At 35.1% G+C, this 16,338-nt stretch overlaps 1 protein-coding gene across 24 annotated transcripts in view; it reads right to left on the bottom strand.

Annotated features, from left to right (window-relative positions):
• LOC145263089 (peripheral plasma membrane protein CASK-like) overlaps positions 1-16,338 on the bottom strand; it is a 1,377,184-nt gene that overhangs the window by 1,003,980 nt on the left and 356,866 nt on the right. For all 24 annotated transcript variants that reach the window (XM_080119970.1, XM_080119992.1, XM_080119972.1 and 21 more), the window contains one exon: positions 6,749-6,871. In XM_080119970.1, coding sequence (XP_079976096.1) covers positions 6,749-6,871 — 123 coding nt within the window. The remainder of the gene's footprint in view (positions 1-6,748; positions 6,872-16,338) is intronic.

Raw genomic sequence — 16,338 nt, 5'->3', positions numbered from 1 at the left:
ATTGGGATACCAAGTTTGAGAAGGTCATTTTCCTGGACATTTGTTATCGCAAACGTCACCAATCCCCTCCTCGGACTTGACTTCTTAAATAAATTTGGCCTTAGAATAGACTGCAAAAACAGAACAATTTACGACCCAGTTACTAACACCAAAAAAAAGTTACTATTAAATGCTGCAGCACCGGTAAATGTGGTCATAAATGGAATAGAACTGCCTGTATTCATTAGAAAAGGCCTGGAGAAACACCCTGAAATTATCTCTCCACACACCAACAAAAACAGTGAGTACTGTGGTGTTTATCACGGAATCGACACAGGCAGTAACTCCCCAGTCTTCGCTAAATCTAGATAACAGTCTGCTGAAAGGCTGGTGACGAAAGAGGAATTTAAATGTTTAATAAACGAAGGTGTAATAACCCCTTCAGACAATGAGTGGTCAAGCCCACTACATCTGGTACCCAAACAAAGTGGAGGTTACCGCTGCTGTGGAGACTACCGCGCCTTAAACAGCATCACTAAAAGTGACAGATACCCCATCCCCAATATAAACTCCTTTACGGCTAAACTCGCTGATAAACAGCGATTTTCGAAAATTGACTTGATTTCGGCATATCATCAGATTAAGATGCACCCGATGATATTCAAAAAAACTGCTGTAATCTCACCGATGGGACTCTATCAATATGAATACATGCCGCTTGGACTAAAAAACTCAGCAGCTACGTTTCAAAGATATATGGACAAAATTTTCCGAGATATCGACTGTGTTTTCATTTATATAGATGACATATTGATCTTCAGTGACAACGAACAATCCCACAAACAAGATATCGACACAATTTTTCAAATCTTAGAAAACAACAGCCTAAAAATATCACTTTCCAAATCCATCTTCAATGTGACATCTCTTGACTTCCTAGGATTTAGAATCAACTCAAAAGGAATCACACCAACTGCAAATAAAGTTAAAGAAATAGAATCTTTTTCAGGCCCTAAAGATGCAAAAAGCTTACGCAGATTTCTTGGTATGGTAGGATTTTATAGAAAATTAATACCAGGATTTGCGAAATTAATCTTACCCTTATCTGAGAGAATGAGACTAACACCGAAAGGTTTAATCACCTTAAATACCTTGGAAAAAGAAGCCTTCTCTACTATGACAAAAATACTGGGTAACCTAACAAAATTACCCCACCCTCAATCAACTTGTACACAGTATCAACTGGTCACGGACAGCAGAAAATATGCAGTAGGTGCTGCCTTACATCAAGTCATAGATGCAACCCCAGTACTAATAGGGTTTTTCTCGAAAAAACTCACAGCAACACAGACGAGATATTCCACTTTCGACCGTGAACTTTTAGCAGCATATTTGGCTGTATTACACTTTCGTCACATAATAGAAAGTCGCGAAGTATTGCTTCTGACAGACCATAAACCAATATGCGGTGCATTTCACAGTCTAAAACCTTCAAAATCAGATAGGCAACAAAGACAACCAGCCATTATCAGAGAATTAATCTCAGATATTGGCCATGTGAAGGGTGACCAAAATATAGTTGCAGATTGTTTATCTCACCCAACATTTGCTCTACAAATAGATATGTACGACCTCCCAGCACTTGCAGATGCACAGAAAACAGACACCGAAATAGAGTCCTATCCAGACTTTAAGAAATTCACATTATTTGGAACGTCATACCCTAGACTTTTTGTACCATGTACACTACGAAAATCTTCGATAGCTTACATTCAGCATCACATCCTGGAATATAATCATCTATCAAAATGATTAAGGCTAGATTTTACTGGCCACCTATGGATAAAACTATCAAAGAATTATGTGCATCATGCACATCTTGTCAACAAGCAAAATATACAGACATACCAAATCACCAATTCAAACGTTGGAAATACCATCATCAAGATTCCATACCGTACACATTGATATAATTGGACCATTACCCCCAGCAAAATGTGCCAACAATCCTTATACAAATCCATGTCGGTATGTTTTAACATGTATAGATCCAAATAGTCGATGGATAGAAGCACAAGAAGATATTACAGCACAAACTGTAGCAGAAGCTTTTGTTAACACGTGAATTACTCACTTTGGTGTCCCACTACATGCCATAACTGACAGAGGCACACAATTTGAAAGCGAACTATTTCTTGAATTGTCAAAAATTATTGGATTCTATAGGCTACGAACAACATCTTATCATCCACAATGCAACGGACTTATAGAAAGAGCCCACAGAACTATTAAAGCAGCTATAATCGCCCAAAAAGAATCTTGGATTTCAGCTCTACCAATAGTCCTCTTGGGAATTCGAAGTATGCCTAACTGCACTAATTTTTCCCCATTTTATGCGGTCACAGGTACACAAATGTTATTACTACAACTAATGATTGGTACAGAAAATACAGAAACAATTACACAAAATTTTACAAGAGAACTACGCAAAACTATGGCAAAATTTGGTCTGACAGACTTTTCAAACAGAGAAAAATCAACAAAGAAAGCATATGTACCAAATCAACTTCAAACCTGTGATAAAGTTTGGATTAGAAAAGACTGCATTCGAAAACCATTAGAAGCAACCTATTCAGGTCCTTACATTGTACTCGAACGAACACCGAAATATTTCCTAATAGAAACGAACCCAAACACGCACACACAAGTTTCAATAGATAATTTGAAACATTACATTGAAAACAAGCAAAAATGTACGCAAAATACAACTACCAACAAAAATAAAAAACCCGACATTTTACCACCTGAAAAAGTGCAGAAACATAAGATAAAAACAAGAACTTCAAGTAGGAGAGTTACACGGAAAAAAGATAATGGATACATTTATTATTAAAAAAAATAAAAATAAAAAAAAATTAAATAAAAATATACATATATATGAGCACTCCGTCTACTGGCAGGGTACCTCTCTGTACTGACCAAAGATTTAGGCCACAAAACCAAAAGCACTACTACCATCCTCTTCAGCACTATATTAAACCTTCCTCTTCCCTACAGTGTAAAAAACAATTCTCACTCCTTAACCCTTCCTTACACCTAGTCACCCTGCTTACTGACTCCTCCTCTACCAGCCTGCTGCTACCATCCAAGTAGAGCATGCTGGTGCCTCTTCAACGAGAACGAGGCAGAGTTCACTGAGTCGACGTCCACAGTACACACGTGTTTTGACGACTGCTATACTCATGTCATCTTACCATGTTCGCAGTGTTAACAGAAAATAAAATAATCCTTCAAATTAGTATTTGTGTTGTGTCTTATTCAAACAAGCAAACATTACATCATCATCATATTTTCTTTAACATTCGTTTTACATACTGACATGTGTTGGACAGCTTTAAGAAACTGACTTCCAGACTAACCTACCTCTGACCAGTTCTTTACTTATTCCTATTTCTCTCAAGTCTATTTTTATCATTTCCTCACATATTTTTTGTTCTTTGGCCTTCCCTTATATAAACTGAACCAGCTGCCTCAACTGTTCTACATCTTCTGACCCAAAACTCTCATTTATTTTTTTCAACATGGCTAAATCATCAGTCTCTAGTTCTGCCCACATCTCTCTACACCGTGTAATAAAAAAATTTTTTTTTCTTACTCATGCTCACCCCTAACAAGGCATATCGCCATTTGGACGTAAGAGGACGACTATTTGGAACCATGCCTAGGAAAGATTAACAAGATGTTGGCTTATGTTACATTTAAACTTCTGCATATCAGCAGTCAGGGAAGCAGGAAGTAGGAAGGGAATTCCAAAGTCTAGCTGTTCGAGGGAAGAAACTATTAGAGTAGAAAGCATTCTGGCATTTCGAGACCTCAACAGTGAAGGGATGAGATTTTGTTGCTAAGCAGGTTTGTCTGGGATATGTACGTCGTGGGGACACAAGTAAATGAGTTCATCGGAGCACATTCCATCAAAATACTTGTAAAACGGGCACAGAGATGCAACATTGCAGTGATGGGACAGTGGTTGGAGCTGAGTCGACAAAGTGGGACGTACTAGAGTGAAGACTTAGAGGGAGAGGCTAGAGGTTTGGAATTAAGTCCTACACAATCCGCTAAGACTATGCAATTCCAATTCCTACAGCTATGTACCTAGAAAACAGAGCTGTTAAATCTGACTTGGTGTTATGGGGCAAGAGGGAGGAAGTAGCAACCCTAGTTGAAGTCAGTGTCTCCAATGATGCGGAGTTAAACAGAGCTGAGATGGAGAAGATAATGAAATATCAAAGTCTTATGTATGACATGAAAATAAACTGGAATCTTAGGAAGATTTCAATCATTCTAGTAATTAAGAGTGACTTGCCTCATGAAAAAGACTTTCAAAAACTACCTGTCAAATATGCCTGGTGAACCAATTGCAAGAGTAATACAAACAATTACACTTAAAAAGACGGTTAGAATCTTAAAAAGATCTCTCGGTTGGAATGTATGAGATAGTGGGTAAAAAACAGAAATATAAATTACAGTCGCACAATTATACAGGGACTTATGAATCGAACAAATTTTAAAAGAGACCTCCAGACTAAAGTCCTGAAAGCACTTCTACAACTCAAAAATAAAATTTTTTTTGACCCAGTTGAGACATGGAAAAAGGAATGGAAAAAAAATACTCCCAAAAGAGGGTACATTATTGAAGACTCAACTTTGTACCTCCCAGGCTTTGCTCCAAATAGTAGGAAGCAGTGGTTAGTCGCAAACCGGATCAGAACAAAATACTGCAGGACTGCAGTAAACATACACAGGTGGAAACAAATAGACTTCTCAATCTGCCCAAAATGCAAGGAAGCCTCTCAGGACATAGACCATCTGATCCTACACTGTCCAGTCACCAGACTAGAAGTAAGCGATACGACAGCCCATCTATCTTGAAGACAATTTCTCAGACTGGCTAAAAAAATAGCAGTATAGATGTCTAACCTATACGATACTACTACTACAATTATGGAAATAAATATAAACAAATATTTTTATAAATATTTTGGCGATATTGAATTATCTGACCTGGGCGCCGCTATTCTGAATTCATAACAGCAAGCCACCATCAAGAGACTACCTCTCCTGCACCAAGTGGTCATCATGTTAAAAAGAAAATATATCACAGAAAAATCTTTTTTTAAGTAAAATTTTATTAAAATTTATTAAAATTAACTGGAATAAATTTTTAAATTGAATTTTTACTTGATTAATGAAAACTATAAAATAATTCGAATTAAAAAAAAATCGATTTGTTCTTTTAATTCTTTTTAGTGCAATCATTTATATCAGTTTGGAGCCGTCTTAATTACACTTAAAACGTTGTTTATGACCGTTTAGCACAAGAGAAAAAGGCCACTGATGCGCTCCACGACCACAAATTTGGAAGAACGCGTTTAATTCAGATAATTCAATAACGTTAATATGTTTATTATATATATATATATATATATATATATATATATATATATATATATATATATATATATATATATATAAATCACTAAAAAACAATTTTACAGAAACTTCCTTTAAAGGGAGATAACCAATCAAACAAAAGATTTCGAATTATGTCCCTTGAACTATATATGGCTTATATTCTCTGTAAGTCTTATTCTTTATTTTACTTTTTGAAATATGTTGCTTGAAAAGAAAACTGACTTACAGTTCATTTCCAATTATTCTGAAATTTGAAATATCACTCACCATGACAAAGAAAATAAGAAACGTTTGAGAAATTGAGAGTCAAGGATTCCGTAGACTATAAAATCGACTTTTAACGATCCTTTCACACTAATCTTTCTTTTTTGCACGTCTTTTCCAGTATTTTTTTTTTTTTTTTTTACTTAATTATTATTATTTTTTTTTTGTATTGTCACCAGGATTTAGGATTAGTCGTGGGGTCAACGAAGCGTGATCAAATTATAACTTTTAAGTTGAAATTAAAATTTTATTTTTGTCTCAAATGATTTAAAATTCACATTTGCTGCTTACTGAACTTTTTCAGCATGTCTGCAACAGTGAAACACGAACTCTAACATTAACCCAAAATCCAGGTTGCAATACAAAAGTATTTTTAAAACCATCTCTTACTCTGTTTGGCCGCCCGTCTTATGTGTATAAAGGAGGGGCGGGGCGTTCAGTCATTTTGTTTGGGACTGTTAAACTTTAAGAGACCCTTAAAACTGAATTTTACCAGGAACCCTTTTTCTTTAACGGAACTACTGAGTAAATGAGATTCAACGATTATAAAAATTGTGTTCATATCATGTTTTAGATTATTGAATAACGACTCTTATTAGATTGGAGCCCCCCCCCTTTTTTAAAACCCTGTTCAACAGAGAGAGACTAATGGTTGATACATCAGGCCAAATGTGGTAACAATACTCCTTGCATGGGTGAATGATGGCTTTGTAAAGATACCGGATACTTTTGGGTGTGATAAATTTTCTATCACAGTAGATTTAGCCCCATTTCTTTGCAGCAGGCGTAGCAATGTCTTTATGTATTTCTTCCAATTTATGTTGCCTGTTCTGCAAATTCTACTGAATAATAACACACAAAAAAGGGGTGGGATGCATAAAAGACGAAAAAGAAAGAAACAAAAAAAAAAAAAAAACGGCTACAATTTTTTTTATCTGTGAGTTGTGTTTTTTCATAAATAAGAACTGTGCGGATAACTGTCACTTGCGGATAACAAGCGACTCCGTCAAAGTTTGTAGTTAAGATTGCCTACCTTAATCCATGGATGCTCCAAAGCTTCATCAATGGAGATTCTCTTATCTGGATCCACTTCCAGCATTCTAGCGACAAGATCCTTGGCTGCATCCGAAATTAAATCCCATTGCTTTCGATGCATCTGAAGATGAAAGAAAAAATAAAAGATGCTGAATCGTGGCCCAAAACTCGTCTTATAACAATAATAAAAAAAACTTGCATGACCCCCGTGGAAATTCTGTGGAAATGGTTTCCACATGAATTTGTAAGTGACGATATTATTATCAGATTGAATGGGTTAATGTAAGCCTGTTTTTTCTGGAAAAAAAAAATGAAGAAAAAAAATCCCTTTATTTTGTGATTAAATGATTTAGTTTGGAATAGGTGCACCATTTATCGTATGAGACTGTGCGTTGACTGTGCGTTGGCTTGAAATAGATGGTCTGAAATGTTGCCAAAACACAATGTTAAAAATTAGTAAACACCTGTTTTGGGGAAGCCGGAAAGAATGAAGAAGAAAGAAAAAAATAATGATTACTGTTCTGCTTATATGGCTACGAGTTTGTCAAGTTTGTCACATGATATGCAAATGAGATGCTCTGGTTAGGAATAAAAAAGCCTGAGTTTTGAGAGACTGGGAAGTTGAGATTTGGATGTTGGAGATGCAAGTCTTGTGAGCAAGGAGTCACATTTTAAAGTTGAGAGTTTGGACAGCAGAGTGTTGAACATTGATGTTGAATTTTTGACAGCAGAACAAAGAGTAGAACAAGTAACACACAAGTACATATTTATTTAACTGAGGTAGAATGCTCTCGTTCCGTCAGCCTACAAAAAAAAAATCATGATTAAAAACTGTGTGTATGAGATCGCATGTAAGTGTGGAAAACTATCCAAAGATGAGATATAGCATTCACTAAAAGTAAGGTTAGAAGAACATAGAAAAGCCGTAATAAATGGAGAGATTGAAAAGTTGGGTATGGCGGACCATATCCGGCGGGAAAAATGAAACCATCCACCATTATGGGATGAAGTAAAAATTATAGACAGAGAAGGTCGGTGGAGAGTAAAACGACTCGAAGAAGCAACACATATGCTGAGCGACAATCAATTACTAAGTAAAACTAGTATAGAATTTAACACGATATGGAAACCATTAATTATAAATAATAGATATATACAGTAAACAATAACACACACACACATATATATATATATATGGCCATACCCACATGGGGAGACAAATAAATAGAAACATTAAAAAATCCCCTATTTTAAATACACCCCTCTTTCTAAACAAACATAATATAAGACTAAAACGAAAAATCACAATACTAAAATCCAAGAATCCAAAAAATAAATATCAAAATAGAATGAAAGCACCCCTACCCTTACTTCAGAAGAGCCAGTCCCCCCTCCCCACACATACACATTAGTAACGACCTCGGACCACAGCCGCCTTCCTAAGGAAGCAAATAACCTCAAAATACCATAAAACAATATACACATTCCCAAACCAATAAAAGCAAACACACACGCGCACACACACGCACACACACACACACATACACACACCCTACCCCACCCTAAAGGAAAAGAAAAACACATTAGCAGAAAGAGATAGCAACTGACTACAGCGAGGTCAAAATCTCCCTGGACAAACCAAATAAAAAAGCAATAAAAATTCAGCATACCAATGTATAATAAACACTTACAAGCCTCCACCCCTTGGAAAAACTTCAAACTAACTACGAAAATCCGCCATTTTTACACATTTGAAAATAATTTCTGATGAGGACGCATCACAGACCGTCTGAAACACGCGTAAACGATTTCAATGACTTAAAAACATTACAATGATCCAAACGTAATTCTCAATGAAAAACCAAGACACAGAATGATAAAATAATGTTAAAAAATACACATTGTTGGTGACTACTCCCTTATTTAAATATATATATGTATATATATATATATATACTAATAATAATTAATAATAAATAGTGATATTTACAACTAGAAATAAAATAGATTTACAGCTCCCAAAGTTCATACTAGAACTGTCCATAAGGACCCATAGTGAAAGTAGTTAGGGCACACGGAAAAAATCAGTTGCAAAAGTGATATTCTCCTTAAGGTTGAAGATTCAATTCTCAGTGTGGGCGACCAAAAAATACACTTGCAAATTACTTAGGACCTCTATCCAGTCATGGCTGATGGAACGAGAGCATGCTACCCCTGTGAAGTGAATTTGAAATTCCGCCCAAATACCCGAGTTTGACAAGAAACACTTGAAGGTCGGAGGTTACATCAACTGAAACGTTGTGAAAATGGCACTTAAGATGAGAACAATAGTTCAAAGAATCCAAATAATACGAATAACAAATCTTCATCTAAAAAATTCAGAGACATAAAAAAACTTGCAAATTAATGAAAGGAAAAAAGAAAATCTGATGAGAAAGAAAAGAATGTGACCTTTTTTAGATGAATCATCTGACTTTCGTAACTGCAAGTCATTTAAGGTGAATGGGTTCATCCATTCAGCACAGCCGTAATGGAGACTGAACTCACTACATGAGTTTGTGGTGTAATTCAAATCTTGTCGGTAGCTGAATACTTGATGCTTTGCCAGGGCTATCAAGGGTATTTTTTATTGTGACGCCATCACTAGATGGGGTGCCTACTACGGCTTAAGAGAGTCCCATCTACCCTCGAGAGAAGGATAGACCGCATCAGTTTCTCAATCTGGTATTTTACCTCCTGGTACATACAGCACCTCGCCTTCCCAAATGGTCACCCATATGGTACTGGCCAGACTCAACATTGCTTGACTTCGGTGATCTGGCGAGAACTGGTGTGTCAACGCGATTGTGCCGTATAATGTGATGTCTGTGTCTGTATAATGGTGAATACGTAATGATGGCTTATTGACTGTCAAAGGACGTATCCCATGGTTTAGGTATGATTGAATAAATTTCATTTTGGAAAAGTGCCTTTGTTCATGTGATGGTGGGTCTAATAAGGGATTGTGGGGAGTTGAGCATAGAGATGTCTGTTCACATTACATTTAAACTTCTGCAGTTTAGTATGGTCAGGGAATCAGGACACAGGGAGGGAATTCCAAAGCCTCACAATCCAAGAGAAGAAACTCTTAGAGTAGAAGGCTTTCTGGCATTCATGAGTTGCATCTTCTGCTTGGTGCAGATTGCAAACACACATGACTTATTTTTTGCCATTCTATCTGATCCAAGCTGACTTGGTTGATGGACGGCCAACTGTTGGGAGATGCCCAATCAAAAATATTTTCTCTCCCCTTCTCTTCGGCTTTCCTCTGCTTCTTTTTCCCTCTAACTTACCCTCAAAGCATAACTTTAATAGGCTAGTGGTTGATCCCTTGACATGGTGAAAAAGTTTAAGGATTTTGATAGAGGGTGGATATATATATATTTTTTTTCAATCAGGGGATGTCCCATAATGAAGCGTATTATGTGATTTTGAAACATCTCAATGCGATTGGCTAGTTGTTTAGTCATGTGACACAATCAAGATCATATAAAACTACTGGGAGGATATAAATAATTTAACAGTTATCGATGCACTCTTTTTTTATTTTAGAATGGGGCTGTGTTCTTGGAAAGCCGTCCAACCCAGCCCGATTCTGTGTTTCAATACCATCCCGTGATCACTAGAGAAGGTCAGTTTAAGACCTAAATAAATGAATTAGGTGACCTGTTTGATGGGCTTACTGTGAATAATCATGTTTAGGTTAAACTGTGATTTAGCTGTAGACGTACATTTTTTTTTATTTTTTTACACAGTGATCACCACTTATCAAGGCCCGGAAGCCACTCAGGGATAAGGGTAATTGCAAGTACATTACGTTAGTGTGGAGATTTGATGAAGTGTTTACTTAAGAGGGGGCGGTTCATTAGGAATTTGTTAACGTTGGACTTGAACACATCCAAGTTGTAGTCCGGTAGGAAGCAGGCAGACGGAACAGAGTTCCACAGGCGTGCAGTTCTAAGAAAGAAGCTTTGTTCATGGAATCCGCGTTTTGATTTAGGCATAGATAAAGAGTGGGGGAAACTTTTGACAGTGGATTCAGCCAGACGGGTGTTTTTCGTAAAAGATTGGCGAGGGGGGACCAGAGATTGGAGCTCAGACGAGCATCTGCCATGGAAATAACGATAAAATGTTTATTTCTAATCCTAACTCTTTTGCATTCTTTGCTAATATATTAACAAAAACATGAAATTTATGTGTGCATTCAATAACAAGAGCGATGTCATCAGTGTAGAAGAGGTTGGAGATGATTTGTCCACCTATAGAAAAACCGCTTTGGCAAGTCTCTTCTGTCTTAAGCATAACACTGGCTAGTGCAACACAGAACGACGCAGGCATTCTGCATCTAAAATAAAACATGGTGTGCTGACAATTTTTTACTTTTTTTTTTTTTTACTCGTAATCACCCTAAATAAGGTACATTACCACTGAGACATAAGGAGCTACTGTAAAATAGGGACCATACCTACAGGGGCATTCTAAGTAGGGAGTTGAGTGGCAAGATATCTATTGAGATTATATTTAAACTTCTGATATTTAATAAGGGAAGCAGGAAATAAGGTGGGATTTCTTAAGCCTAGCAGTTCGAAAGTAGAAACTGTTACAGCAGAAAGATGAAGAAGAAGCAGAAAAGGACGGGATAGAAATTCTTTGGATATTCTAAAGGCAGGAAAGGCAACTACTTGAAAATTGAAAATTGTAAATATTACCGAAAACTTAAGATCATGAAACAATTTGAGAATTGTTATTTAAATTCTATTGGAAGAAAGCCAGGGGTCATGCCCATCTGATTCCCAACAAAAACACTAGATTCTTTGATATGACAGAGGCACGTCCGAAATAAATGTTTCTGTTTAAAGCACAAATAAACCATGATACTTGACTTTTTCATTTTAAACTTCAATTCAAGCCATTATCGCTGCACAAGCAGTAATGCCAGACATATAAAATCAATAGTAGGTTATTTTATATGACAGAGGCACATTTGAAATATCTCTGTTGAGCACAATTAAACATGATACTTGACTTTTGTGTTTCAAACTTGAATTCAAGCCATTATATATATAAAAAATAATTGTATAAAATCAACAGTAGGTTCTCTACAGTGCAATGTAAACAACAGTGTATTGTGAACTAAGTCACTGTGGGGAGACATGTGGAGCTTTCTTCCTGGAGCATTGCGATGGGTCCTCGACTAGAGCAGACAATAGATTTGATTGAAAAATGGGCAATTTCAACAATTTCGATGACAATAAAAATATGCGAGTGTGAAACATTCATGTGATCATCATTCAATCCTGGGCAACATCGAGTCACCCTGCTAACATATATGTGTGTGTGTGGAAATATGTTTATTCAGTTATATTTCACCTTTCATTTTTACCAATCCTTTAATTCATGAAGCTCGATGTAACAATAGAGCATATAACAATTGACATAATAATTACATGAATAATTTTGCGCTACGAAACAGGTGCTGTCAAGAATTGGGCATGTCAACTTAAAGGAATAAATGGTAAGATGGTCAACATCTTGAAATTTGGACTATAGACTTTTGTAATTTATTTGTTGTATAGGTATTAAATAATTATTATAGTAAATAATTCTGTCAGCCCCTCTAAGAAATTCGTTGCTTATCATTGAGCACTTTCACAGTTGATATAAAGTCGGACAATTTAGCTTGCATGTACAGATCTATATGATTAGATCACTCTGATAGACGTTAAAAGCATTTAAAAAATAAATGTTTAAATTTCAACAATATTTCTTGCGATTAACGGTGGCTGATGAATTTGGTCCTTGCTAATGGAGTCAGAGATGGCTTCGTTGTTGGGTTCGAATCTCTTGATCAGTGTTAATCGTGACACCCTGCACTGATGATTCCCGAAAGGATGAAACACTAGTGTCTGTAGGTATTTAATAATTATTATAGTAAATAATATATATATATATATATATATATATATATATGCGTGTGTGTGTGCGCCCGCACATTAATCAAGTGTGCTTTTCTGATATTTAAATCTTTGTCTATAATCGATTTACATATTACTAGTAAAAATATATTTTTGTTGTAAATAATATTTTTCCTTCTTAAATCTACAGTATCCTGACATTTAAGCGTTTCCAGAGAATGACATCTCCCCGGAATTTGGGTAAAGATGTTGGGGAGGGTATTCAAACGGCAACATAAAGAAGTGGTGTTTGGTGGGGTCGGGGGGGGGATAAACAGATAAAAACTGACATGAACATGTCTGAGTAGAAGATTCTAGGGTTGTTGAGAAGTTTATCTACTGACAGATAATACAAAAAAAAAAAAAAAAAAAAAAAACGGAGAGAAACATTTATTATTCAATCCACAATTCCCTTGTTGCCAATACTTCTCTCTACCACCCAAGTACTGGTAAAATATAGCCCCTGATAACATGATATTGACAACAGTAATGAAATAGCAAAAACTAAATTAAACTAAATGTTGCCTACATTTCGGCTCCTTACACCTAGCAGCTGTGTTCCAAGATTCGTAATGATTAGATAATGCAATTCTGAATTTTTGAGATGAGATATGAATGCTTATTTAAATGCTCCGATTGATTGTGAAATCTACATTTACCCTCCAGAGGGATTTAAAATGAATATTTTGATTAATCGGACAATCATTCTCGCCTTGGGTGTTATTGGTACAACGTTTCGGTCGCTGCACCCCACGACCTTCTTTGGGTGTTGAATACATGTTTCCTTTTCTCTATTAAGGAAAGCAGCTAACCCTTCCTTTACTTAGTAGAGAAAAGGGAACATGTATTCAAGACCCGGAGAAGATTGTGGGGTGCAGCGATCGAAACGTTGTACCAATAACACCCAAGATGAGAATAATTTGTCAAATAATTCTTTTTTTGTATCTTTTTTTTTTTTTTTTTTGGCAAACATTTGTTAAAATAAAAAAAAGGGGGGGGGGGTTAGATGTGTAAAATTCAATGATACATTAAATTTAAAAAATTGTGATCCAGTGGATGAAAAACAGGAAATATTACCTAGCATCTTAATCGATCACAATGAAAATATTAACGATGACAATTACAGTAAAACTTCTGACGAAAATATTAAACAGACACGTCGACACCCAATAAGGGAGCGAAAAAGGCCAGACTTCTTACAAATTGAAAAGATACAAGATTACGCCGTGGATTACTGTTACTCGTTGAACAGCACACCGAAAAGTTATAATGAGGTGATTAATTCAGAAAATCATCAAGAATGGGAACAAGCTATGATATCCGAATTGAAAGCTTTATCTGAAAATAACACATACGAAATAGTGGCAAAACCAACAGATAAAAATATAATTTCTTCACGCTGGTTTTTTTTTCAAAAAAAACCCACAGCTTCTGGCAGTGAAACTTTTAAAGCAAAATTTGTTGCAAAAGGTTTTTCACAAATTTCTGGAGTGGAATATTTTGCAACATTTTCACCAACGACAAATTTAACGACAATTAGAATTTTATTACAATTTGCCGCTCAATACAATTTAAAAAACATCAAATGGATGTAAAAAATGCTTATTTAAATGCTCCAATTGACTGTGAAATCTATATTTACCTCCAGAGGGATTTAAAATGAAAAATAAAAATTTGTGTGGAAACTGAATAAATCGTTATATGGACTAAGACAAAGTGCTCACAATTGGAATTTAACACTCCATAATTATTTAATAGAACAAGAATTCAAGCAATGTCCCATAGATGCGTGCATGTATACCAAAAATATAGGTAATAAATTGTTGATTTTGTTGTTTTTTTTTGGGTTGACGATATATTACTCACCTCAAATTGTGACAACACTTTAAAAGATGTTAAAAATAAATTAAATAAAAAATTTAAAATGGCTGATCTTGGACGACTGTCATGGTTCCTCGGTATAAAATTTACCTGTGAAAATGAAACTATAACTATGAACCAATCATGATACATTGAAAAAATTCTGCTCAAGTTCGGAATGCAAGATTGCAAGCCACGTTCAACTCCCGTTGAAATGGACATAAATAAAAATATAGGGACCGAAACAAAATTCATAGATAATCGAATATACAGGGAAATTGTAGGAAGCCTCATCTACTTGATGACTGCAACAAGGCGTGACATATGTTACACTGTAACAAAGCTATCTCAAAACTTATCAAAACCGACAATTAAGGACCTTAATCGTGCAAAACAAATCCTTCATTACCTAAAAGGAACCAAGGAACACTCTTTATTATTTAAAGAAAAGTCTTCATATCCTCTAAATTTAGAAGGATTTTCAGATTCAGATTGGGGTAACTGAGGATAGAAAAAGTATAACAGGTTATTGTTTTAGACTATCAAAGACTGGATCTATGATCTCTTGGAAAACTAAAAAGCAACAAATTGTTGCACTTTCTACTTGTGAAGCAGAATATGTGGCTCTTACTCATTCCGCGCAAGAGGCAATTTTTCTGAACACCTCTCTAAAATCTATTTTAAAACCAGATCTAAGTAAAAAACATATAGTAATTCATTGTGATAATCAGAGCAGTATCTTATTAGCAAATAATTCTATGATTCATCAAAGGTCGAAGCATATTGATATCAGATATCATTTTATAAGGGATGAAATAAGAAAAAAATCTATTACTCTTACTTATGTGACGTCTGAGAATAATATAGCCGACATTTTCACTAAACCTATAAAAAGAATAAAATTAAAACATTTTTATAACCAAACTTTTTGGAATCCAATTATGAATAAATATCTTTTCAGAAACCCCAAAAGAGAAGCATGAACAGTCAAAATCACACACGAAAAAAAAAATTTGTAAATTGTCTCGGGCACGACGTTAAACTGCGGCCATTTCTACCTTACTAACCAAATAAACTAACTAATACCTAACATAATGTTTCTAGTTTTTATTAAAGAAATAAAATAAAAGTCACTTGTTAAAACCTTTTCTTTGTAAATTTCCTACTTGTCAAATAATTCTTTTTTGTATCTTTTTTTTGAAAAACATTTTTTTAAAAAAAATGTATACTTGTGAATTTTTGTGCATATGTTTATATGTATTTGAAAAGTATTCTATTTGTATGTTTATATATATTTGAAAAGTGTTTATTTTTATATGTATACAACAACAAAAAAACTCAATGTGATTAAAAAAAAAAATAATGGCTTCTTTTTGTACACATTATACCAATATATTAATAATTCTTTTTGACCAATGAGAATAAAGACACATTCCCCCAAAACCAGAAAAAAATGATCTTATTGGTTTATTTTTATTTGTTCATTTATTTGTTTATTTTTATTTATTTATTTATTTTTCTTTCTTTTTCTCAAGTCAAACCAAAATTGAATCCGAAAGGATTTTTCCATTATATCAAAAAGGGGGGCTGTAAAATGTTTTTGACTCCTAATGGGGGTATATATGTACTACCCTGTCTCCCTGCAGCCGAAGCCGCTAGGAGACCTTCCCCATCATAGTGAGATATAATGGGGTATGAGACGAATGGATTCGCCAATCATTTTTATAACCACCAG

Source organism: Euprymna scolopes, chromosome 38 (assembly GCF_053919585.1).
Source record: "Euprymna scolopes isolate OS-2025 chromosome 38, ASM5391958v1, whole genome shotgun sequence".
In the NCBI taxonomy this organism is placed as follows: Eukaryota; Metazoa; Mollusca; class Cephalopoda; order Sepiida; family Sepiolidae; genus Euprymna; species Euprymna scolopes.
This window is presented reverse-complemented; position numbering and strand designations above follow the sequence as displayed.